General features: G+C 43.6%; 1 protein-coding gene across 4 annotated transcripts; it reads right to left on the bottom strand.

The window, feature by feature from the left end:
* Nucleotides 1–25,221, bottom strand: rfwd3 (ring finger and WD repeat domain 3). 4 transcript variants are annotated; one of them, XM_084397235.1, is made up of 14 exons: nucleotides 25,027–25,202; nucleotides 24,440–24,586; nucleotides 23,951–24,112; nucleotides 20,118–20,299; nucleotides 18,280–18,347; nucleotides 17,832–18,191; nucleotides 13,689–13,780; nucleotides 13,084–13,198; nucleotides 10,958–11,174; nucleotides 10,218–10,368; nucleotides 6,755–6,931; nucleotides 1,410–1,624; nucleotides 455–672; nucleotides 1–317 (listed from the first exon to the last, which is right to left on the bottom strand). In XM_084397235.1, exons 3-14 carry the CDS (start codon nucleotides 24,097–24,099, stop codon nucleotides 174–176), a joined length of 2,088 nt encoding a protein of 695 aa, XP_084253361.1. In that variant the 5' UTR covers nucleotides 24,100–24,112; nucleotides 24,440–24,586; nucleotides 25,027–25,202; the 3' UTR covers nucleotides 1–173. The 4 variants fall into 4 exon arrangements, with proteins under 4 accessions (XP_084253361.1, XP_084253359.1, XP_084253358.1 ...); XM_084397233.1 differs by having other exon boundaries at nucleotides 13–317; nucleotides 20,082–20,299; nucleotides 25,027–25,218; XM_084397232.1 differs by lacking the exon at nucleotides 24,440–24,586 and having other exon boundaries at nucleotides 13–317; nucleotides 20,082–20,299; nucleotides 25,027–25,221.
* Between the last annotated feature and the right edge of the window lie 1,904 nt (nucleotides 25,222–27,125).

Genomic DNA, 27,125 nt, shown 5'->3' on the forward strand with positions numbered 1-27,125 from the left:
AAGTTCTCACAAACTGTCCAAGCACGTATGCATTTATTATTTTAATAAAGAAATACAAAAACACTTACATATATACAATGTAAATAGTGAGCAGTGATGAACAAACACTGAGAGAGCACTGATTTGAACAGAAGACGTGATGAAGCGCACGGGTCGGTCTCGGGTCTCGGGTCTCACTCCCACTTGTAGACCTTGAGCATCTTCTCGGTGAGCGAGGCCAGGAAGCTGCCCTGGTTGTGCTGGAACGGGCAGATGTCCAGCACTGGGAGATCAGCGGGCATCTTCTGCAGCAGCGCTCCGGAGCCGGCGTCCCACACCTGACACACACACACACACACACACACGTAGGGCTGTCAGATGGCTCACACACACACACACACACACACACACACACTCATGTAGGGCTGTCAGATGGCTCACACACACACACACACGCACGCACACACGTCCTCACCATGGTGGAGTTGCTAGCCTCGTCCCCGGCGCACACTAGCGTGGCGCCCTGTCCCGCCGGGCTCCGGAACACACGGTTCTTGGTGAGCAGTTTGCAGGAGGAGCCGGCGCTGAAGGTCTGCACGGGCGAGCAGGAGCACACGGGTGTGTGAGCGCTGTCGGTCTGAGGCGTGCGGTTCAGCTCCATCAGGACACAGCGCAGAGACGGGTGTGTGCGACCTGCACAACACAACACACACTCTAGAGGTGCAACCCATCACAGGATCACGCAGATAATCAGGGCTTATTTTTAAAGTTCCCCTGTGGTGAAGATCCAGCGTTAATGTTGATTATATGTCTATGTGGTGTTTTTAATATGCTTTAAGACAAGCCATGTGTAAATTCATAAGTCGACACCATTGCACCAGGAGTATTTTCTCCTTAAAGTCTCCCTGTTGATGATGATTCAGTTGTTTGATAATCAGGATTTGTTGATCACCAAAATTACATATTTAAGCGTTTTTTCTTGGAAAAAAATCTTCATGCCTTATAACATCTTGGATGTAACTCGACACCCTTGCCTCATTTAGTATGCACGGTTCTATGAATATGCAAATGAGCCCCGCCTCCACTCACTCACTCAGCTCAGAGATCCACTGGTTGACGATCACACGTTGATCTGATTGGTTACAAGGAAGTTTGTGACGTCAGAAACACCAGCGATTTCAAAGCGTGTTTTTGAGACTGTCTTTGGTTCACTGCAGTTTTAAGGAGGAAATACTCAGCAATGCTGTCGACTTATGAATTTACACATGGTTTGACTTAAGTGAAGTGAATTTTCAAGAAAAAAAAAAACAAAACGTTTAAATATGTCATTTTGGTGATGAAAGATGAGTTTTAACATCTATTTGAGCAGCCATGTCTTTCCTCCTCCGCCCTGGTGCAGAAGTGTGTGTGTTGCTGGAGTCGTTCAGTACCTGGCCTGTACGTGACGAGGCAGTGTCGGCTCTCCGGCTCCACCTGGATGTCGGTGCAGTTCCCGGACTCCAGAGGCAGGATGTGAGGTGTGTATGAGGTTCCCTCCGCGTGCTCCCAGAAGCAGCCGCCCTCCAGCGAGCCGGCGATCAGCCCTCCGCAGGGGAACGAGCTCGAGGCGGAGCGGGGGATGTACGACAGGGACACCACCGGACAACTGCACACACACACACACCAGATCAACACAGGGACACCACCAGACAACTGCACACACACACACACCAGATCAACACAGGGACACCACCGGACAACTGCACACACACACACACACCAGATCAACACAGGGACACCACCGGACAACTGCACACACACACACACCAGATCAACACAGGGACACCACCGGACAACTGCACACACACACACACCAGATCAACACAGGGACACCACCGGACAACTGCACACACACACACACACCAGATCAACACAGGGACACCACCGGACAACTGCACACACACACACACCAGATCAACACAGGGACACCACCGGACAACTGCACACACACACACACACCAGATCAACACAGGGACACCACCGGACAACTGCACACACACACACACACACACACACACACCAGATCAACACAGGGACACCACCGGACAACTGCACACACACACACACCAGATCAACACAGGGACACCACCGGACAACTGCACACACACACACACACCAGATCAACACAGGGACACCACCGGACAACTGCACACACACACACACACACACACACACACACACACACACACACACCAGATCAACACAGGGACACCACCGGACCACTGCACACACACACACACACAACAAGATCAACACAGGGACACCACCGGACAACTGCGCACACACACACACCAGATCAACACAGGGACACCACCGGACAACTGCACACACACACACACCAGATCAACACAGGGACACCACCGGACAACTGCACACACACACACACACACACACACACACACAACAAGATCAACACAGGGACACCACCGGACAACTGCACACACACACACACACACACACACCAGATCAACACAGGGACACCACCGGACCACTGCACACACACACACACACAACAAGATCAACACAGGGACACCACCGGACAACTGCGCACACACACACACCAGATCAACACAGGGACACCACCGGACAACTGCACACACACACACACCAGATCAACACAGGGACACCACCGGACAACTGCACACACACACACACCAGATCAACACAGGGACACCACCGGACAACTGCACACACACACACACCAGATCAACACAGGGACACCACCGGACAACTGCACACACACACACACCAGATCAACACAGGGACACCACCGGACAACTGCACACACACACACACACACACACACACACACACACACACACACACACACACACACACCAGATCAACACAGGGACACCACCGGACAACTGCACACACACACACACACACACAACAAGATCAACACAGGGACACCACCGGACAACTGCGCACACACACACACACACACACCAGATCAACACAGGGACACCACCGGACAACTGCACACACACACACACACACACCAGATCAACACAGGGACACCACCGGACAACTGCACACACACACACACCAGATCAACACAGGGACACCACCGGACAACTGCACACACACACACACCAGATCAACACAGGGACACCACCGGACAACTGCACACACACACACACCAGATCAACACAGGGACACCACCGGACAACTGCACACACACACACACCAGATCAACACAGGGACACCACCGGACAACTGCACACACACACACACACACACACCAGATCAACACAGGGACACCACCGGACAACTGCACACACACACACACACACACAACAAGATCAACACAGGGACACCACCGGACAACTGCGCACACACACACACACACACACCAGATCAACACAGGGACACCACCGGACAACTGCACACACACACACACACACACCAGATCAACACAGGGACACCACCGGACAACTGCACACACACACACACCAGATCAACACAGGGACACCACCGGACAACTGCACACACACACACACACACACACACACACACACACACACACACACACACCAGATCAACACAGGGACACCACCGGACCACTGCACACACACACACACACACACACACACACACACACACACACACACACACACACACAACAAGATCAACACAGGGACACCACCGGACAACTGCGCACACACACACACCAGATCAACACAGGGACACCACCGGACAACTGCACACACACACACACCAGATCAACACAGGGACACCACCGGACAACTGCACACACACACACACACACACACACACACACACACACACACACACACAACAAGATCAACACAGGGACACCACCGGACAACTGCGCACACACACACACACCAGATCAACACAGGGACACCACCGGACAACTGCACACACACACACACACACACACACACACACACACACAACAAGATCAACACAGGGACACTACCGGACAACTACACACACACACACACACACACACACACACACACACACACAGATCAACACAGGGACACCACCGGACAACTGCACACACACACACACACAGATCAACACAGGGACACCACCGGACAACTGCACACACACACACACACACACAACAAGATCAACACAGGGACACCACCGGACAACTGCGCACACACACACACACACACACCAGATCAACACAGGGACACCACCGGACAACTGCACACACACACACACACACACCAGATCAACACAGGGACACCACCGGACAACTGCACACACACACACACCAGATCAACACAGGGACACCACCGGACAACTGCACACACACACACACCAGATCAACACAGGGACACCACCGGACAACTGCACACACACACACACACACACACACACACACACACACACACACACACACACACACACACACACACACACACACACACACACACACACACACACACACACACACACACGTCCTCCACTGTCTGTACGGGACATGTCTAGGGTTGGGTCTCGTTTAAATTTTTCCGACTTCAATTCTGCTGATCGATTCCGATTCTTTTCGATTCCTAATTTCGATTCAGGCTAGATAAAATACCACAGTAAAACTAGCCTAACTAATATAAAATTCAAGCATTATTAAAAGGCAAGTAAACACTCTAAAAATTAGCAATCGCAAAAAAAGTTGCAACTGAACAAATATATGATTGAAATAATCAGTGTTTTAAGATTTTCAGTAGGGATGCACCGATGTGAAAATTGTGGTGAAAATGAACCGATATTAATATTGCTGTTATGGCCGATACCGATATTTACCGATGTCGATATCTCTGTATAGAAAACAAATTTTAAAGATTATCAAATAAAGAGATATTATCCAAAACACTTTTTTTTTTTTTTTCACTTTAGAAATGACTGATATTGGGCACCTTTACCTGTATGCAAAATATGTCACACATACGACACACATGCATTATATTGCATTGCATATAATGTGTGCTGGTCAACTTGTCTAAAATTAAGAAACCCTTAGAAAACAGGGAAAAAAACAGGAACGTTGTGTACAATTAAGATAGGCTACTTAATTTATTATTCCAATATCCAAATATGATACTAAATGCCACAGGGAAAAGGGCTTCTGTTCGTGACGTGCTGTCTTTGCGTTTGAACATTGCACATTTTAAACAGGACACGCATTAGCTGAGTAAATGTTAGCCAATACAAACATATTTATAGAAAACAGTTGACAATGAATAGACAGGAGTCCAATAATAGCATAACGAATCACTTATTCTAAAAATAATAACAAGTAGGCTATAAGACGAATCCGACATGGGCTGTGTTAACAGTAATACGTCCGTCATTTAACGAATTTTAAAAACACGGATGGATAATACAAAATGCTTTCTGACATTTTGATAGAAAAAAAAAAACCAAGCAAGAACAAAATTTAAACTATAGCCCGTCAATTTTTCATTTTACAATTATCTTCTCTCTCTGTGTGCGCGCGTCCGTGTTTGTGAGGGAGAGCTCGCGCAGCACTGATACAACGGTAGCCTACTTTTTAATCCATAAGTAACGAACGCGCTAGTTTTCATACAAAATAAATATGTAACATAATTAGGTAGGCTACTTTAGTTATTATTAACACAATACCGTAACACATGAAGGCTACGTTTCTCAACAGTGAGAATGAATAAATAAACGCCTGTTTCTCCACTCGCGCTCATCCACAAATCACACGTGCGGTCACTTTTGAGAAAAATCAAATTCGAACGGGTATCAAATATCATGCAATATATTCAAATATCTACGAGTCAAAAAACGATCAATCAAAAATGTGTCATGAAGAGGGAAAAAACATAAGTCGCACTGGACTGCGTTAACAATGTTACTGACGGGACAGTTCTCTGTAACGCACGCCTGAAGGCGGCACTAAAGACCGCTTTAAAACTTTCACTGAGACCTCAAACAGAAAGCACAAAGCCTGTCTTTAAATTTAATTTCGTTTTGTATTAATTGTATCTTAATTTTGATCAATGTTTCATCAAAAATAAATAAGAAGTAAATATTAGAAAATATTTAATCAGGACATGGAGGCGACGGCGCGTGAACTGAAGCGCGTCTCAAATGAACCGAAACCTGCCTCACAGACCTGAGACATATATAGAAAGCCTGAAACATCTATTTTTAAACAGAACAATTCAAAACGAAAGAAAACAGACTGTTCTCTGCTTATGTCATCTGTATGAAATGTGTATTTCTCTCAGGCGCGTTCACTACTGCTACAGCATCGTCAACTTCATCTTCAACTTCACACGTCAAATATCGGCCTGTTCACATCGGCCCTATTTACACATCGGAACGATACCGATGTGTAAAAAAATGACCATATCGGCCGATATTATATCGGCGGCCGATATATTGTGCACCCCTAATTTTCAGCTACAGAAACTGTAATCAAATGTAAAATAACACTGCAAATATAGTTGCAAAAGTTATTTAGTGAAGAATGAGTGTGTTATTAGTGTTATTATAGAGACGCCGCAGGATTATTAGGCTGCTGTCACTTTAAGAGCCGGCCGATACAGTTACACACGCCTGAGGCGCTGAACACAGAGTCGTCTCGCGCTCGCATGGTTTAAACTCATATCGGAAAGCTCACAAAAGAAATCTTTATTTTATAACAAGTATTCGATTCCAGAATTGGAACGGATTTCGGATTCCCAGCCCTGGACCGGTACCGCTACAGTTCCCCAGACGGGCTGACCTGGAGCGCAGCGGCGCCAGCTCCTGCACGTGCGTGCTCGTGTCCCGCGTGTCGTACACCAGCACAGAGCCGTTGCTCAGGCCGGCGTAGATGTAGTTGTTGTTGTCCTGGCACCAGCAGCAGCTCCACACAGGTCTGCCCGTGTTGTAGGCCTGGACCACGGTGTTCGTCAGCAAGCTGTGGAGAAACATCTGCGTTAACTTCACTGAGGAGAGCGGCAGAAACATGTACTAGAACACTGGCAAAAATAATACAGATGCAAACCACAAATAACAGGGCAAATACAGTATAAGATACAGCTGTAATAAACAGTGCGTGAATACTCTCAGCTACAGTGGCTGTGTTTCCTGTAACACTCGAGGAAGAAGAGAATAAACACATGTAAAAATAAAACTTCACTGTATGAATGAAAAATAACCAGATTCTTTATTCAGTCAACAGCAGTGAGGGATTCTCTCCTCTCTTGAATGACATTAATAACTCAAGCATGTTTATTAGGCCGATTAGGACGGCTATGTCACGTGAGCGATTGCTGCGTTAATAAACACGTGATGTGAGTGTACGGTCGCATAGAGTTCTCAACGGGCCTGAAAATTACAACCCGACCCGACCCGTGGCTTTTAAAGCCCGGACCCGATGTAACCCGACACATAAACATGAATTATCTGCCCGAACCCGGCCCGCGGCCCGACGCCGCATCGTTTTTTTTTTCTCTCATACACGTATTATCATGACCAGCAGACGGGAATTCAAATCAACCTTTAATGTTCACACCTTTTAACAATACAAACAACTGAAACAATACACTTTAAATATATAAATAGGCCGTAGTAGCGACGGTGAATTCACCTGCGGCAAGTTTACTTCTCACCAACTCCATCTTCTTCTCCAGGCTAAAGGCGTGCACGCAGCGGCGTCAGGTCTGCCCCCGCCCCTCTCCATGATGCACGTTACACGCAGCAGCCAGACTTTCTTTACGGTGACCAGCAGCGATGATTAATATTTTTTTTTTTTTTTTTTTTTTACTGAGCGGAAAAGATTAAGCCCGAGGTCCAACCCGACCCGAGTCATTTGAATATATTTTCGACCCGAACCCGGCCCGAACCCGCGGGTCCCATCGGGTTTGTCGGGCCGACCCGACCCGTTGAGAACCCTACGGTCGCGTATGTTGGGATGCGGCGCCACGCCAGAACTGGGCATTCAGTGACTCGCTCATAAAGTCCTGACTCGTTTCATTACTGGATGAATCAGCGTTTTTTTTTTTTTTTTTTGCCGACAAGTCACGTTACATGTCTCCATTGGGAATTTGTACAAGCATGTCGTTTTTTTTTTTTTTTTTTTTCAATAAACAAAGCATATGAATGAACAAATGAACAAAACAACAAGACAGTTTAAATGATATACATAAAGCAAGAAAGTACTAACAGGGATAGAAATAAGCATACTTGCAGGTAAAACCGCAGTCGAATTTAAACAAGACTAAAAAAAAAAGTCCGGTCTGCTCCGTGCAATCAACTGGTTAGTCATCCAAAGACTGAGCGGAGTTAACATAGGAAAGGAAGGGGCCCCAGTGTTTGGTGAATAGGTCTGAGCGTTTTTTCAGGCTGTATTTAATTTTCTCTAGGTGAAGGAAAGACAATAGGTCTTTTAGCCAGGAATTAGATGTAGGAGGTTTTGGGTCTTTCCAATGGAGTAAAATGCGTCTCGGGCCACGAGGGAGGCAAAAGCAATAATGTCCAATTCTCCACGAGAGAAGCAACTGTGGTCTGCAGGGCTTTTGTAGTAAGAGTAAGAGCTAAGTAAGAGCTTTTGACAATGTGTCATAAAAAGTTGACCAAAATAAATCCAACTTTGGACAGGAAAAAAAACATATGAGTGAGTATGATTGGCAGAGGAGACAGAGCACCTGTCGCAAATGTCGCTTGTATTGAACATCTTTTTAAGCTTAACTTTAGAAAGGTGTAATCTGTGGACGACCTTAAATTGTATTAATGTTAGGCTTGCGCAAGGGGAAGTGGTGTTGACCCTTTCTAAGGTCTCGTTCCACCATTCAGTTTCGAAGGAGGAACCCAGCTCTTTTTCCCAGGTACTTCTGACCGCTAAGGAGGATGAGGAAGATGTAATTAATCTCATAGCTGCTGAAATAAATGTATGGTCCGTAGGAAAGGACAAAATAATCTCAGTAAAGGAATCAGGTGGTAAATAGTTGGGTAGATTGTGGAGTGCGAAATTACGGACCTGGAAATATCTGAATAAATGAGATTGGGGTTAGTCAAATGTAGTTTTCAGACTATTAAAAGAAGCAAAGGTCTTATCAATGAAAAGTTGTTTAAAGCAGAATATGCCCTTATCCCTCCACAGGGCAAAAGCTGAGTCAACTGATGAGGGAAAGAATAGGTGGTTGTCACATATAGGTATCAGCGGGGAGGTAGAAGAGATTTTAAAAATCACGCCTGAACTGCCTCCAAATTTTCACAGTGGATAGAACAACTGGATTAGAGGTGTAGTTTGAAGGGTAAGAATTCAAAGGAGCACAAGTCAGAGTACCTAATGAGACAGAGTTACAAGACCGTGCTTCCATCTGCGTTTTTGATCGAATCTCTTGAATGAGTGACTCGATGACGAGCACATTATTTGAACAGTCTCGTGTCGCCACCTACTGGTGTAACGATGTCATCGATACAATATTTATTTGAAGCGTCAAGTTTCTCTCTAAAGGTGATTTGCTCTGTTTCGTCACTACTGTAGACATCAGTGTTTATATCTGAACTACACACTTATCCCAGAGCTTCTGTGGTAATCTGAGTGATTATAAGACAGAAATAATGATCCTGTGATGTTGAAGAGACTGAAGCTGTGTCATGATGATGTCTCTCTGGATCAGAACACAGATCTGACGCGTCAAAGGTTTAATAGAAGAATCACTGTCATTTAGGACTGAGATCGAGTGAGTGAGTGTTCGTTTGCTCTGACAGAAATAGCTCCTCAACCCCTGAAAGAACTCACTGGATCTGCACGATTCATCACTATTTAAAACTGAGAATTAACAGAAAAGTTGAGTTTTGCATCCTTGGCTTTGATTAGATAATGTGTACAGTAAACACTTCAGCTTTTCTCATCGATTTCTTCATATGCAAAGCATAGTCGTGTTTAACAGATGGTTACAATTGGTGGGTGCTTCTGATTTTATACAGTACAAAGACTGTAAACACTCAAGCTCTAGCCACGAGAATATTAATGATTAAGAATAAAACACTCAGCAACTATCAGCGCTGATTTGACCTGATCGCTCCAGAAAGCAACTGTCAATGGGAAACACGTTATATATCGGTGGACCTCTAAGCAATTCCCCGCCGTATGTTTGATATGCCACTTCATTACAGAGGCTGATCCTCAGTGTGCTGTGCGGTCTCTTCCACATGTTGTAGCAGAGTGTGTGTGGGTGTGTGTGTGTGTGTCTCACCTGGTGAGCTTGATGGTGCTGTCGAAGGCGGCTGACAGGAGTAAGCTGTCCTGCTGTTGGCTGAAGGCCAGGCCTCGGATCTGCTTGCTGTGGATGGGGATGTACTGACTCGACTTGAGCGTCGCAGTGCTGATCATCTTCACCCCGAAGCCTGAGGAGAAACAGCCAATCACTGACACCAGCAGAACTGACTCTGTGTGTGTGTGTGTGTGTGTGTGTGTGTGACGGCTCAGACTCTCACCCGGCAGCAGTGTGGTGTGTGTGTGTGACGGCTCAGATTCTCACCTGGCAGCAGTGTGGTGTGTGTGTGTGACGGCTCAGACTCTCACCTGGCAGCATTGTGTGTGTGTGTGTGTGTGTGTGTGTGTGACGGCTCAGATTCTCACCCGGCAGCAGTGTGGCGTGTGTGTGTGTGTGTGTGTGTGTGTGGCGGCGCAGACTCTCACCCGGCAGCAGTGTTGCGTGTGTGTGTGTGTGTGTGTGTGTGTAGCGGCTCAGACTCTCACCTGGCAGCAGTGTGGCGTGTGTGTGTGTGTGTGTGTGTGTAGCGGCTCAGACTCTCACCTGGCAGCAGTGTGGCGTGTGTGTGTGTGGCGGCTCAGACTCTCACCCGGCAGCAGTGTGGCGTGTGTGTGTGTGTGTGTGTGTGTGTGTGTGTGTGTGTGGCGGCTCAGACTCTCACCCGGCAGCAGGGTGGTGTGTGTGTGTGTGTGTGTGTGTGTGGCGGCTCAGACTCTCACCTGGCAGCAGGGTGGCGTGTGTGGAGGGCTGTGACGCCAGCAGACACCCGAGGGGCTCGCAGTAGGACAGGACGCGACTGCTCCCGGTCTGAGACACCAGCAGAGCCTTGGAGAACACGTAATGTCCCGCGCTGGACGAGTCCTGCCTCTGGGAGGAGGAGAGAGACGAGCCCTGAGACGAGCCCAACGACACCTGCGCTTTCCACCGCCTCAACTCCTGCACAGAACACACACACATCAGGACTCACACACACACATCAGGACTCACACACACACATCAGGACTCACACACACACATCAGGACTCACACACACACATCAGGACTCACACACACACATCAGGACTCACACACACACATCAGGACTCACACACACACATCAGGACTCACACACCGTACAGATGATGAAGATCATAATAGGAGCCTCTCGTTTGTCGGCAATAAATATAATTAAATCATGTATAATATATTTTATATATATATAAAATTTGGGCCACCCAACTGTATCCAGATCAGGTTCAGGTTCCCACAGGTGTTAGTGGAAGAACTTAATTTTTTATTTTCTTTTTTCCATACTATTAAAGTTAATAAGGTCCAAAATTTGTTTTTTGGACCCCATTGACTTTCATTTTATGAAACAATTTTTTTATTTTTTTTATTAAAATATCTTTATATTTTTTTATGTTCATTTCACCCCAGAAATGTATATTGCTAAAATATGATTTTACTAGTTTTCATTCTGCTTTCTAAAAATTGGTTCGACATCATGAGACTAATTAATTTTCTTCTATTAAAAGTGTTGATTTTAACAGGAACATGATGATCCCCACATTTTGAACATGTTTTTTTTTTTATTCTGAAATGTGCCTGGACTTGTATAAAGTGATTAACGTCAAACACACACATCAGTATCTGTGTTGAATGAGAGCCCAGGTTCATTAGTACAGCTCATTTCCCACACACATTCACCTTAAGTTAATTTAGGCCGTGTATACCGGTAATAAATGATATTTACAGTATAATGAATGCCAATATATTTACTGCATGTTTCAGGCTTATATTTTTCATTCTTGTTCTATTATGAATTCTGTGGAATGAAGGGAACTAAAATGTTTGATGTTTGTAAACGTTTGATTTTATTTACCAGTATTTTAATAATATAATGTCACTTATACACAGATCTGACTTTTTCTTTCTTTCTACAATACATGTTTGAGTTGGTGCAACCCAAAAAATACAGAAAAGTTACACAACTTGTATTAATTAATAGAAAATAGAAGACTTTTTTTGTCTTAATACTTAGTATTTCTTCTCACAAATTAAATAGTTTTCACAACAGTAACAATATAAAAGCTAATTATTTAATCATTTAGTTTTTAATTTAGCAAACAATATGTTGTCTATACTACACAATGTTTTTTTTACACACAATATAGTTTTATATATACATCTATATTACATTATGAAGAAATGCAGAAATGTTGGCCAGATGACTTGAATGGCTGCATTTGAAGAGTACGAGTGGGTGATTTTGTTAGGAAGTGCAAAATAAACACAAAAATCTGGGAAATTATTATTTTTTACTGCTGAGGACCATTTATGTGTGTGTGTGTGTGTGTGTGTGTGTGTGTACCATCTTTTAAAGACGGAACAATTTGGGAAATTATTATTTTTTCTTAATTTGGGGTTTACTTACACAAACCTCTTTCTATAACCATTAAGTTTAAAAAATAAAGTATAGAAAATATATCTACACTTGAGTTTACATAGGACACATTCACACTCACTGCATTTGACCAACTGAGTATAAAATAATAATTCAGATGTTTGTTATGATTTTTACATAATGTGTCGTAACTGTATTATTTAACGTGAAGCCATCAGGCGTTTATTATGACGTGTTAACCAGCATTCGGATCTATGCGCTGCCGCTTTCAGAGTGAAGCTCCACTCTTCGCCTGTGGGTGAAGCAGTGCATCATGGGATACACCTGTGTGTTGGTGAGCAGTGCTGATCTGAAACTAATCGCAGAATGGACTTTACTCCGGACGGAGTCGTGCAGCCGTAATATATAGAGCTGCTTTTACATCTCAGAGAACTGGCATCAACACAACAGAAGGACACACACCTCGACCTCTCTGCGCAGACGTGTGTTTTCATTGGCCACGAGCTGCAGCTGCTGACGGCACTGAGCGACCTCCAGCTGCTCCATGCGGCGCAGGCCCTGCTCCACCTCCAGAAAACTGCACACACACATCAGCAAAGGTTCCAGACGACTGCACACACACACATCAGCACAGGCTCCAGACGACTGCACACACACACACACACATCAGCACAGGCTCCAGATGACTGCACACACACACACACACACATCAGCACAGGCTCCAGACGACTGCACACACACACACACACACACACACACACACACACACACACACACACACACACACACACACACACACACACACACACACACACACACATCAGCACAGGCTCCAGACGACTGCACACACACATCAGCACAGGCTCCAGACGACTGCACACATATACACACACACACACACCAGCACAGGCTCATCAGGACACAACACACACACAACACATCAGCACAGGCTCCAGACGACTGCACACACACATCAGCACAGGCTCATCAGGACACAACACACACACAACACATCAGCACAGGCTCCAGACGACTGCACACACACACACAGAGAGCTGAACACACACCTCTTCAGACGCACCTCCTCCGCGTTGTCGAGCGCCTTCAGTCTGCGCGCGTACAGGAAGATGATGTGGCCTCGCTTGGCCGGTTTATTACACTGAGAACACAAGAACACACTCATCACTAACACACTCTCATCAGATTATGAGTGAATTCTGGAGGCTTTTTTATTGGCTTTAGTTCCACGTGTCTATAAATATATTCAATCAAAATGAATTATTAAGGTCAGTGTTTCCCCTACAACGTATTCAGCAGCGGCGCAGCAAAATCTTCACATGATCAGTAATATCACGACATTCACTTCATTCACTTACACACCTATAAAAACACTGACCTATGGCGACCGGCGGCGCTGCTAACGCCGTGGCTCTGAATCCACTTGTTGACAAGAAAGGAGGAAAGAGCCCCATATGGAAATATGTTCGATTAGGCCAATGTCACGTTGCCATAAGAGGCCGTTCACATAGCGCGTATTTTGCGCGTGCAAATTCATAATTTAAAATGTAGACGCGGCAAGCGCGCTCGTTTCTCCAGGCGCGCGTCTCTGTTCATGGTTGCATAGAAACGACAGACGCCACGGGAGAACAAACGCTTGTGGAAAGGAGAAAGCGGTACGAACTGCGAAATTTGTACCGAGAACCGTGGATTTTACTGAATATTAAACATTTTCTGTGAAAAAAATATATAAAAAAATTAACTGAAATTTTTTTTTTTCTGTGAAAATATTCACTTTTTAAGTTATTTCTAGGTGAAGACAGACCTGAGGAATAGGCCACAAGGACAGCATCTGGCCACGTGCATGCGTGTCAGCATTAATGCCCCCCCCCCCCACAATAGCATTCAATTACCAAAGAGCCTTAAAGATCTTCTATGAAAAGCCCAGAAAAATTAAGTGCTCACAGACTGGGTGTGGCCTTTGCCATTAAGATAAAATTATCAATAAATTGTAAATAATCTTTTTCTGGGTTGTGTCGTTTCATTTTTCCCCTATCAATTTCTACCTTATAGCTGAAAATGAACACAAAAGAAAAACATAATCCAATAATCCTGTCTAAAATGATAAAATGAAGGTTTCTGTTTGTGACCAGCTCAAGGTACGTGCTGCAATAATCATGCCTTGAATCTGTTGATGGTATTTGTATGTCTCAAAATGTCCATTTCCATCCACAAAACTTGCCAGAAGTCATGGTTTAAGGGGTTATTTAAAAAAAATAATAATCTTACGGAGGTGCATGCCCTCGTAACAAAACGTAACAGCACCGCTGCTGGAAAAAATTCTAGGGGAAACACTGAAGGTTTTTAAATGTTTAAAACATTATGTTCATTTTTAATGTTATAGTTATCTGTCCGATATATTAAAGCTGATGCATGATCTTCTTCAGCTGAGACACTTCAGTTCGCCGTGACGGGCTTCAGTGCTTGACACATGATGTAAGATCACTTTGAAAAGGAAAGTACAGTAAGAGCCGCTCAAATCTGTCACACATCGGCTTTCAAATATAAATAATTATCCGAATCGGCCAATTTTCATATCAGTGCATCCCTTTATTTCATATCTCTTTTTCTTTTTTACCAATATCGTTAGAACTCAATATAGCAGCTACAGGTCTCATAGGTCAATATCAGCATTAAAAACCAAAAATGTGTAGAGTATATGCATTTATACAGCCAGTCGTGTGAACACTGTAAACATCACATGACCCCATCCCAACACTACATCATGAACTCAAAAACTGGTTTTAAAGGACTCAGTGAAGATGAGGATCTGTGCCCGGCTGCATGAAGCACCTCAAGTGTCATTTTCCCTGAAGAACGCACTTAGGTTTCCCTTAAACTTAAGGATGTTGCAAAAAATAAGGAGAAATTTAATTTCTGTAGGTGAAACTTACACATACACCCTAGAATTTCCCTTCACATTTACATTAAATTTACATTTATTCTAGGGCTGGGGGAATTAACGCGTTAATCTTTGCGATTAATTTGAAATGTTTAACGCCTTAAAATAAATTAACGCATTTAACGCAGCACACTTTTTTTTGCCTCGTTTTAATGATTTCCTGTTGCGGCTGCTATTGAAAAGGCCGTCCCGCCCCTCCGTGTTCGGCGATCACGTTTCATTCTCGCGCAGCTTTCATGAGCTGGTCTTTTCCGCTCCGTGTGTGCGCCGCGCTGTGTTCCGCGCGTGTGTGTGTCGGCGCGCTCTGTCGTTAACGGCCCAGCGGCGCGCTCTCCGTTCCGTGTGTGTGTGTGTGTGTGTGTGTGTGTGTGTGTGTCGGCGGCTCTAACGGCCCAGCGGCGCGCTCTCCGTTCCGTGTATGTGTGTGTGTCACGTGTGTGTGTGTGTGTGTCGGCGGCTCTGTCGACAACGGCCCAAACGCTTCAATCATGTACCGAGCACTGGAAAAGTAAAGTCCACTCAAATAACGTGAAATTCTGTTTGCTGAGCTGGTATAGCCATGCTGGGCAGCAATGGTAAAATTACCTGCTCTGATTACATGCTCTGGTAATAATAGCTTTGTAGGACTATATTTTATTTTGATAATTAGTTAAAAAAAAAAATAATAATCTGTTAAATTGATTATGTTGATTGATTATTGAAAAAAAGAAAATTGATATTGATGTTTAATATAGGGCTATTTTCTGTTCCTTTTTTTCCCTGTGTTGTTTAATTAGGTGATTCTGAGTTAAAAGGAATAGTTCACTTTAAAATTAAAATTCTGTCATCACTCACCCTCATGTTGTTTTAAACCTGTATGAATTTCTTTCTTCTGCTGAACACAAAGGAAGATATTTAGAAGAATGTCAGTAATCAGACAGTTTCTGGGTCCCATTGTCTTCCATAGTAGGACAAATATATACTATGGAAGTCAATGGTACCAGAAACTGTCTGATTACTGACATTCTTCTAAATATCTTCCTTTGTGTTCAGCAGAAGAAAGAAATTCATACAGGTTTAAAACAACATGAGGGTGAGTGATGACAGAATTTTAATTTTAAAGTGAACTATTCCTTTAAATATTGATGATTACAAGCTTGGGGGAAACGCAATTAATTGCAATTAATTACAGAAATTGTGCAATTAATTAGTTAATTTTTTTTAATCGATTCCCAGCCCTAATTTATTCATTTAGCTGACGCTTTTATCCAAAGCGACTTACAATTGCTATATATGTCAGAGGTCGCACGCCTCTGGAGCAACTAGGGGTTAAGTGTCTTGCTTAGTAACTTCCTTCAGTATCTATCTTTCCCTGTAATCTCTTGAAAAATGAGAAGTGTTGCATGAAGCCCCTTAAAGGAGAACTCCGGTCAATTTTAACATTGAGCTCATTTTTTTGTAAATTTGGAGTGCTGTCAGTACAGAGAACAACGACAAAAATCGGTGTTGCCTACACCGTGTTATCCTCTTTTTAAAATTTGCACCCTGTTGACTTCAATGGGGCAAGTACTAAACCTGCTTTTAGCCTCTTAACATCCTTGAAGTGTCATTACAAGTGCACAGCTAATGTAAGTGATTCCTTCAGAGTGATCACGGGTGAATCTGACTGCAGTAGATGTGAAAGATATTAATAAATATGATGTTATTTCAGCCAGCGCAAATACCTGTGTTCACATCCCGTTTTCGATTGAAGTCCAAAGTAGTAGATTGCCGAGTTCACGTGCATAGGTTTAGTTACCAATGATCACGCGCGTGAACTCGGCAATCGAATCAACCAAATAATGTGTCCATGGCAGGAATCAAATTTTATAACGGCAAAACCTGGGTCGCTGTCGTAAACACTTAACGTTTTCCCTTACCTAAGAACCGTTTAAGGGATTATATGCAACATCTTTGAAGGGATAGTTCTCCCAAAAACGAAAATTGGCCCATGATTTACTCACCCTCTGTTACTTTAATTTCCTATTATCACTGTAAAGCAGCTTTGGAACATTCTACATTGTTAAAAGCGCTATATAAATGAAGATGACTTGACTTGACTAGGATGACTTCAGGGCGAGTAAATCATGGGCTAATTTTAATTTTTGGGAGAACTATCCCTTTAAGTCATTCCCTTAGCTGGGTGGAAATCACGCCTTAAGTCCCACACTCCCGGGAAGAACGTATGCAAGCGGACACTGGCCTGTAATGTTGAGTGAAAGAGGGAGCGCACCTGTGGACACTTGTTTCCTCCGCTCGAGAGCCAGCGAGAGATGCAGATGTACCCGAACAGGTGTCCGCAGCGCAGAGCGGCCAGCCGGTGGTCCCCGGCCGAGGTCCAGGGCTCGAAGCAGATGGAGCAGATCTCGCCCTCCCCATCCCGGTCCTCAGCCTCTCCTGCGGGACACGGGACAGCTCCCGCGGGACGCTCCGGCACAGCCTCTCCAGCGGGACACGGGACAGCTCCTACGGGACCCCCCGGCTCAGACACAGCCTCTCCAGCGGGACCCCCCGGCTCCGGCACAACCTCTCCAGCGGGACCCCACGGCTCCGGCACAACCTCTCCTACGGGACCCCCCGGCTCCGGCACAGCCTGGGGAGAGAGAGTCAAACACTGCACTCGCAATCCTTCACAGAGCAGCAGGAGTTCAGGACTAACACGAGCTCTCAGTCACACACACCTCAGCCTCTGGTCTCAGCTCTTCTGCTCCTGCGCTCGCCCCTTCAGGCTCCGGAGGAACACTGGGCCCTGTGGGTTACACAAACATCTTCATTAGTGATCAATGGATGCTAAAATTCAAACTAAAAATGCTAAAATTTTACGAAAAATGGATTTAACAATGTCTTCATGTGTATCTGAATGCATCCTGAAGAGAAACTGACTTTAGGACCCAGCGGAAGAGCTCATTTGCTCCATATAGAGCGATAACGCCATCTAGTGGCAAGAGTCATGAAATATCATGTTATATTAGTTTATTTCCACAAGAGGTCGGCAAAGACTCCCAATGTAAGATATTTTGAGTTGAATTAAAAGATTTATGCATGAAATGGAGTTGTTTTTAATTTAAGTTGTAAGAATGTGAGGAGTGTGCTTAAATTACTATTTAATTATTATTTAATGATTAAATCTTAAAAGTGAATAAAATAAAAATTATTAAAAAACAAATCTCCCAAAAAATATTCATTAAAAAAAATAGAAAAAAATATTATTAAAACGAAAAGAAATAAGCTTTCTGGTAGGGCTGCACGATACTGAAGAAAGATGCGATATGCATAACTCATTAAATAATGCGATATTCGATATGCGATAATGCTTAAAGTGTGTAAAATAAGCTTAAATTATCTTAAAAATATATTTAAAATCATATAACCTACATGTGTTTCACATTCTTTTTGTGACGAGAAACCCTCCCTACAGCTTCTGCCAGTGAACATCAGTGTTTTACTGTCGCGTAAGAAGTGTTATTTTAACATCAGTGTAAACCACAGGGTTCAGGTTATCCTACAGTAGGGTTATTAGAACAGAAACTGAATTATCAAGTGTACAAATAAACACTGCTTAGTTTTCACTGTATGAATTAAATATAAATAGTTAAATACTGATTCTTCAGTTATTCAGCCGAGAGCAGAGAGTGATCTTCTCTGATTCTTTAGTTCATGACCACAGTTATTGCAAGCCGTTGCGATATGCATATCGAGATACATTTGCGAAACTTAGATAATTGATATATTGTGTAGCCCTACTTTCTGGCCAAAAAAAAGAGAGCAAGTCTAATTTTAGAGCTTTCCCGCGAGTGAAAGATGTGTTACAAAGTGCGAGAGAAGGATGAGGGTTAAATATGTCAAATATAAGGGAAGACCAAAACACTGAGGTTGGTTAATAAGGTATTTAACTGACAAAATTATGTGGCAAAAAACACAAACTACAGCTACAGGTTCTAGTTTACTACAAAAAAAGCAGAAAAAAGAGGAAAAGCAAACATTGACTACAACATAATCAGTCATTAAAATTCCCAATTATTTTGTTGGTTCTCTCTCGTTTCTGCATGTGTTCATCATCTCTTTCCATGACAGCCTGGCTAAAGATTATCGACTGATATATGATTATTACAAAATCGAACACGTTTTTAATAATGTTTGAATAACAGGTGAAGATTCGTTTTTTGTTGTTGTTGTTTTTTTTTGGGAGAAAACGAGCGAAACTTCCTAAAGATTACACTCAAAGGTCAGATGGTTTATTTATATGAGTTTTGCCTGTGTTAATGCCAATACTATACAGTAATGCCAACTGCATACGTTTGGGCAGAAGTGTGTATTTTTACTGGAACTGTAATATTTAAGAAAATCTATTTTACACTTGGTACACACAATAGTTACTCAAAGATATTTTTGTAAATGAGACCAAACTTGAATCTGTGCTCCAGAGCTTTACATTAAGTGTTTGACAGGACCCCAGAGCAACTCCTTCTCCTAAAGGACACACCTAGGGTTAGTGGATGCCCTGATAGAGCGGAGGAACCTGTGTGTGAGGAGAGGGCCGGCCGCGGGCCTGTGGCGCTGGGCTGATGGGACGTGTGTGTGATGACGGCAGCGGGCTGGCTGGAGGAGTGTGTGTGAGCGTCAGCTGTGTGTCGTCTCAGGCGCTCCGACAGCTCCTCCGTGTCCCGTATGAGCGCCTGGAGCTCTTCACGAGTGCTGAGTCTGGGAGACAGAAGAGGAACATCAGGTCATGAACTCATTCACACGCAGGAAACTCTCCTGACTCAGGGGCTTTCGCACCGGATGAACCGTCTCACAGATCCTGCAACTATTGCCAGGAGTTCCCGGATTTTGGGGCAAGACTGAGCAAATATGGGAAACTCTTTACTGCCCTGGCACTTCAGAATAGAGGTCTGCACTCCCGCGGGAGTCCCGCGGGACCCGCGGGTTGCGACGCAAAACAGTGCGGCGCGGGACAAATTTTGAAAGGTCATTGCGGGCGCGGGCGGGATGATGGAGGTGCACTTGCGGGTGCGGGCGGGAGGGATGATACGCTGCACTCCCGCAAATTAAATATTAGTGTAAAGTAAAATATATAAATGATTAAAGTAGCGTACATAATTTGTAGTTTTGAGGGAGATTCTGTTTGGCAGCAATAAAAACGTTTTAAGCAGCCTAAACTTGTGGATGTTGTCCTTTGGAGTACGGGCGGGGCCTAATCTCACGCACACTTGTTTAGAGACAATTCCTTCCCGCTGCTCCGTGTTCGAACTCGAAAGCTCAAAATAGACAGCAATAACATTCTAACATTATCTAATATATAATTATATATATTAGATAGATAATAATATTACCTAATCGAATAATTTTTTTTTTTTTTTTTTTTTGGTTACTGTTAGCCTACTAGTGAATATTATGCTGTTCGTAGGCCTAATATGGGACCGTTTCGTGTTTTGGTGATCACATTTTAAATGTTTAAATGGCCTGTAGTCTAGGATAAAAATGATCCGTTTAACAAATGTTCCTATGTGTGTAGGCCATGCCTAAGGCTGTTTTTATGTTACATGATAATTAAGCCTATTGAAATTTGGGCCGATTATATCTTTGTTGGCGTTAGTTACTGTAAGGAATTATGTGCGCACGCATTTTTTTTCCAAGACCTTTCGTGAGACAGAATGTGAACATCCATCCTGCTGCCTGCCGTCTTGCGGGCATTTGCGGGCGGGAGCGGGACATAATATCACAGATGCGGGCGGGAGCGGGACTAAAAATGACAAATCTTTGCGGGAGCGGGCGGGAGCGGGACTGAACACTGCGGGAGCGGGCGGGAGCGGGACTGAACATTGTGTCCCGCGCAGGTCTCTACTTCAGAAAGCCTTTAAAGGTGTCAACATGGCACAATGGCCTTCATCATCACAGTATGCTAATGCCGAGGACTGCTGATGCGGATCGAGGACTGCTGGGACACTCAGGCCCCGTCCACACTACTGCGTTTTCGTTTAGAAACGGAGAATTAAAACGAATACGATCTCCGTCCACACCAGCGTTTTAGCTGCGTATTAGAATTGATCTCCGTCCACATTAAAACGACTGAAAACGCGGATCACGTGACTATTGACCAACACTGGGCATGCGCGTGCCAGTGTAAACATAGAGACTTTCAGACATAGACTGTAAAAAAATGCTTTCAAACATCAATGTCATTTATTAATATGTATTTGTGTCAAAATTACATATTTTCCTATTCTATTTTGCCTGGAAACGCTTCCAACACGTATCGCATGAAAAATAGGCGTCGGTTCTATTTATAACATATGCACGCGTTTACCGCGCGAGCCGCGCCTGAGACGCGGCAGTTTATTACTGTAAGAAACTGTTCCAGCGGGTGAAGTTTACTGAATATTACCTGTGTACACTCCATGACTGATGACACCCAATCATAGAGCCGAGCGTGAGCCTCTGCGTCATCGTTTCTAAAGTCCTCCGTTTTGACCCGTCCACACTAAAACGCCCTCCGGAGATTCAAAACGAAAAACGGGTCGGCAGCGTTTCTAAACTTCTCCGTTTTGGGTCTCCGTTTTTGCCATTTTAGTGTGGACGGGAGGTGCAAACGTAGCAAAAGGTCTCCGTTTCTAAACTAAAACGCAGTAGTGTGGACGGGGCCTCAGAGACAGAGTCGTTCACACCTCAGTGACACGTCTGTACCTTTTGCTTCACAGGACATGCTTTCAACTCCATACTGTTTATTTACTAGTGTGCTCTAACATGTAACTATGCCATGTGTGGTCTCATCTGACAGCTTATACACTGAACTGAACGCTCGTGAACTTAATAGAGATATTAAAGTATCCTAATGTACAATCTAGGCAGTATTGCTTAAACATGCATTGAGGAGAATATGTTAATGTTCTTCTCCCCTCTGGGTCTCCACACATCTGCCTCATCTTCTGGTTTCCTGTCGGTCGGTTTGATGTTGGTATTCCACTCATGTTTAACAATGGAAAGGTAACTGTTGATCTAGGAGAAAGACTTTAGCCACTCCCGCACACCGGTGCGTAACCTCATACCACTAGAAAGGCTTTTACGGCCTCTTCTTCATTATTTGTTACAAGTTTTCTGTACAGTCTGTTATATTTAAACATGTACCTTAAAGGGATAGTTCACTTTGAAATTAAATTTTTGGTATGTTTTAGCTTACCTCAAGGGCATCCAAGATGTAGGTGTCTTTGTTTCCGCAGTAGTTTCAATTTTGATATTTTTAGGTCAAACCGTTCTTGTCTGTCAGTCATATAATGCAGGTCTATGGTCACTGTCTCAAAGAGCATGTCCAAAGTTCAAATTAAAACAATTCCCCATCGTCCAAATGAAACAATTCCCCATCGTAAGTACACATTGACGGCCTAAGACCTCTTATACACAGCCACAGTGTATATATCTATGCACCAGTCTGCGCACACGTCACACATCAGGATGCGCGCGCGCCCTCATATCACTTGGACGTGGCTGTGTATAAGAGGTAACAACGATATAAATACTGTTTGTTTTCTCACACAAACCGCTCGTTTCGTGTCTTAGGCCATCAATGTGTACTTACGATGGGGAATTGTTTCATTTGGATGATGGGGAATTGTTTTAATTTGGACTTTGGACATGCTCTTTGAGACAGTGACCATAGACCTGCATTATATGACTGACAGACAAGAACGGTTTGACCTAAAAATATCAAAATTGAAACTACTGCGGAAACGAAGACACCTACATCTTGGAGGCCCTTGAGGTAAGCTAAAACATATCAAAATTGAATTTCAAAGTGAACTATCCCTTTAATAAATAACATTGCCTGCTTTAAAGGCTTCGAGAAGCTTTCCTTTTATCACTGATGTCGGTGTGTTCAAGTGCAGATTTCCCCCCCAACGCAGGCGACTCGAGGCGCCAACACAGTCGGCTTTCATCAGCGCTAGTTCGTTGGCATTGTTTTGGTGTGTCCCGGGCTTTAGACTGTTACAGATCATAAACTAATGAACACGGAGAATGTGAGCACTGTTTGCTCAGGCGTCCATCAAAATAAAAGTCACAACCACAAGCGCGTCTCACGTCACTTCAGAGTTCCCGCTGACGGTGCGAAAGCAACCAGGAAAACGTTCCTAGGGGAACCATTAGTTCTCGGGAATCATCCTGGTCACTGATAACGGAGATCCTAGAGCTACCCGGTGCGAAAGCCCCTATCCGTTCACTCGCACTCAGGGTTAAATGTCTATTGCAGGAAATTAGGAATTATTGATCACAGCTTAAATTTGATGAGCAATTTACACAGCAATCCAGGCAATTGTAAAGAAAGACTGTATTTTGGGGGGGAAGCTGTGGTTGTGTTACCCGCTCCTCCTCCTCCTCCTCCGGATGGGCCGATGCACCGGATGCCGGAGCCGATCCGCCTGCGCAGGAACACCCTCTTCTTCTGTGGTGCTGTCGGACTCCGAGACCACGATCACACCGGCCGCTGCTTCCACCTCCATGTCCTCCATCTTCACACACCGCCTGCAGGACAGACACCGGGGAACTCTTACTTCACACGTCACTTATTTATTACCCAACACAAACATCAGGAGAATCACAGAGATCTGAGTATGAGGACGTCAGGCTAGCACTTTATGCCATCTCCACCTAATGTAATCCAGACACAGATCACATGTTTGGGAACTTCACCAAAAAAATACTTCATTTCCTTGCTGAGTTATTGCATGCCAAATAATAAAAATATGTAAATCTATAATAAAAAATTGTACGTGTGTCATTTATCAGCAGTTTCTCAGTATGAGAATGTCCAAAATGTAATTAAATAGGGTATAAATCAAAGATACCTACCTTTTGACTTGCTATACTTTTGAGTTATGAGTCTTTACTTTTGAGTATGTCACTCAGAAAAAAACAACTCTAATAATGTCTTCAGGGCTTAAAGTGTTAAAGAGAGAGCAGAGCCCACTCCTCATGACCCCACTGGTCTGCACACCTCTGAGTAAACAGGGAAAACAACAAACAGGGGGATAAATATTTACCTCTTTATCACGCCAATATTAACACAAAAGGTCCTGTTTATGTAACACTTACATCATACTTTGAAAATTAACTTTGTCCTTCGCTAAATGTCTTTCTGTTCCCCTAAAGAGAAGCAGAACAGAGCTCTCTCTCGCACACTAGTCTAGGTGTAGTGTGCGAGATCTTCTGAGTACGGGTAGTGTGCGAACTACACTCGTCCTGCTAGATCGCCTGTTAAAAGTTTCAGTCCTCTAATCACACTGCACCTGTGTAGATCAGGGCTATCTAGAGTCAACATCCACCAGGTCATAGTTTTCTCTGACACACACACCACAGACACTGTTATCATGAACATGCTGCTAATGCTGCTAACTAACTACAGCACACCAACAACATCTGACATTAACAACATTTACCGAGCACAGCGTCCGGGTTGCTTGAGGGATTTCTTCGTCCGGTCGCCAGCAAACCAGCTTTCCCAGCTTTAAAGTTGATCGTGGTGCGATTTCGAATAATTACAAACAAGCTCGATAAATTCGTGATAGAATTAATGCTGGATCTTCGCTCCTCTGCAACAAACACAACCGCCAACGCGAAGCCCCGCCCCCTCTGAGCGTTATGGTGTTTGATTGGACAAGAGCGTGCGATGGGCTCTGACTCATTTCCGGGAATCGGTTCTTTCAAACGGTTCAGTCTAAAGAACCAGTGGTCTGTTGCGTAAACAGACTTCTTGAAGAATAGTCTTACAAGTTGAAGTTAGTCATGTAATTTTGTTGGGCATGACTTTTTTAAGTCACTCATAAAACTGTAGAATGGTCTAATTGAAATCCAAAAATTAAGATTCATGATTCGTTCAGAACGACTTTTTCAACTGAAAAGATTCGACTCAACAGGACGATTCTGTTCAATATTCTGTTCAAGAAAAAAAAACAGAATAGAGCCTAGGAAATGCTCAAATAATTTATATAGTTATTTTTAAAGACTTGGCACATTTTGTTACCTAAAACATGCTACACGGACACCCGCTAATATTGTTACAGAAAGTTACTGCGATACTTCAGTTCATGTAGACCTTGTACACACACACACACACACACACACACACACACACACACACACACACACACACTTTTAGCCAGCCCAGCAGAGGGCGTTGTAATTCTATTCTGCTGTAAAGATTTTAATTATATAATAATATAATATAATAATTATGATCATGTCCAACATTACTTCACCGCTCCAACGGCTCATATCGCTACAATAACACACACAGTCCCAAACCCAAGAGTATTTCACACTGAACACACACAGATACTTTACTTCTGAATGTCTGTAAACATTGAAACTTCTGCCCCATAATGGTCACATGACAGTGACAACCTGACTAGTGTAGTACGTCATGATTCATACTACACACATTCAAACTTTATTAATTACTAATTACTTGTTCAGAAGAAGTACCTGCAATTTCAGACGCAGCCAGTGAGATGAATAGAATTTAGGCCCAGAATGCATTGCAACAACCTCCAAAAAATCCTTCCAAGATGGCAGACAAAGTAAAAGAAATGTTGATTATCATTCACTCAATACAAAAAAAATATTATTAAATTAATTCTAATGTTTATTAGAAAATTGCTTGTTATCTTAGCAACATGCTAACACTAAACTCTATTGAAATCAACAGTGAGTCCAGCCTCTGATGCAAAGCCTGTGAGGAGCGCTGTTTGTTTGACTAATTAGCACTGTTGGGCATTAGCAATTAACAAAGCTAGCAAAGTGCTAGCATTGCTAAGTTTGTTGATCATATAACCTTTTTATTCACTTTGGTACTATTTTCACAAGTAAGGTGTACATTTTCCAAACCCTTAGTACTAATATCAAGACAGATCATCAAAAGTGCACTTTTCAAACATTTCAGCATGTTTTCAATTGTGTTAGTACAATACACAAAATCACAAAGTATCCTTTTCACAACACAAAATAAGTGTTGCATTTATATACAGGTTTCATTCACAGTAACAGCCTTTCATAATGCCATTACTATCAAACTTCTTTTATTAGAGAGAGAGAGAGAGAGAGAGAGAGAGAGAGATGTATCAACAGATGGCATCAAAACCTCATGTCTGTGTCATATACTTCATCACACCTTTTGATAACACACTATATAGAATTATGGATTAAATTACATTAGTTAGGTAATGCAAGTGTATTTTCTAATGTGGCATCTGTAGCCTGTATTACTGTAATTAATTAAGCAACACGGGTGATTTGAAACATGTCTGATTTGATACCCAGATAACCGTTTCGAAGCAGAGACTGTCCCACAGGATAGCGTACGCGCTAGCTTACAGTCCCTGGACTAGCAAGACCCATCACTGACATCTGTGCGACATCATGTGACATCTTCATCAGGTTATATAACTCTGGCCCCGTTTGCAGCGGGTGTCGAGATGTGTGTCGGTCGATCGGATCACAAGTGGACGATGCTAAATAGTGGTGTCAACGGGGTCTAAAA

The sequence above is a fragment of the Rutilus rutilus genome, assembly GCF_951802725.1.
Source record: "Rutilus rutilus genome assembly, chromosome: 23".
NCBI lineage: Eukaryota > Metazoa > Chordata > Actinopteri > Cypriniformes > Leuciscidae > Rutilus > Rutilus rutilus.

Excerpts from the sequence above, each read along its gene's own strand:
- rfwd3 (XM_084397232.1), bottom strand. The coding sequence starts at position 24,099 with ATGGAGGACATGGAGGTGGAAGCAGCGGCCGGTGTGATCGTGGTCTCG. Across the intron at positions 20,300-23,950 it reads AGGAGGAGGAGGAGGAGCGG|ACTCAGCACTCGTGAAGAGC; the intron begins GTAACACAACCA and ends TCTGTCTCCCAG. Across the intron at positions 673-1,409 it reads CCTCGTCACGTACAGGCCAG|GTCGCACACACCCGTCTCTG; the intron begins GTACTGAACGAC and ends TGTGTTGTGCAG.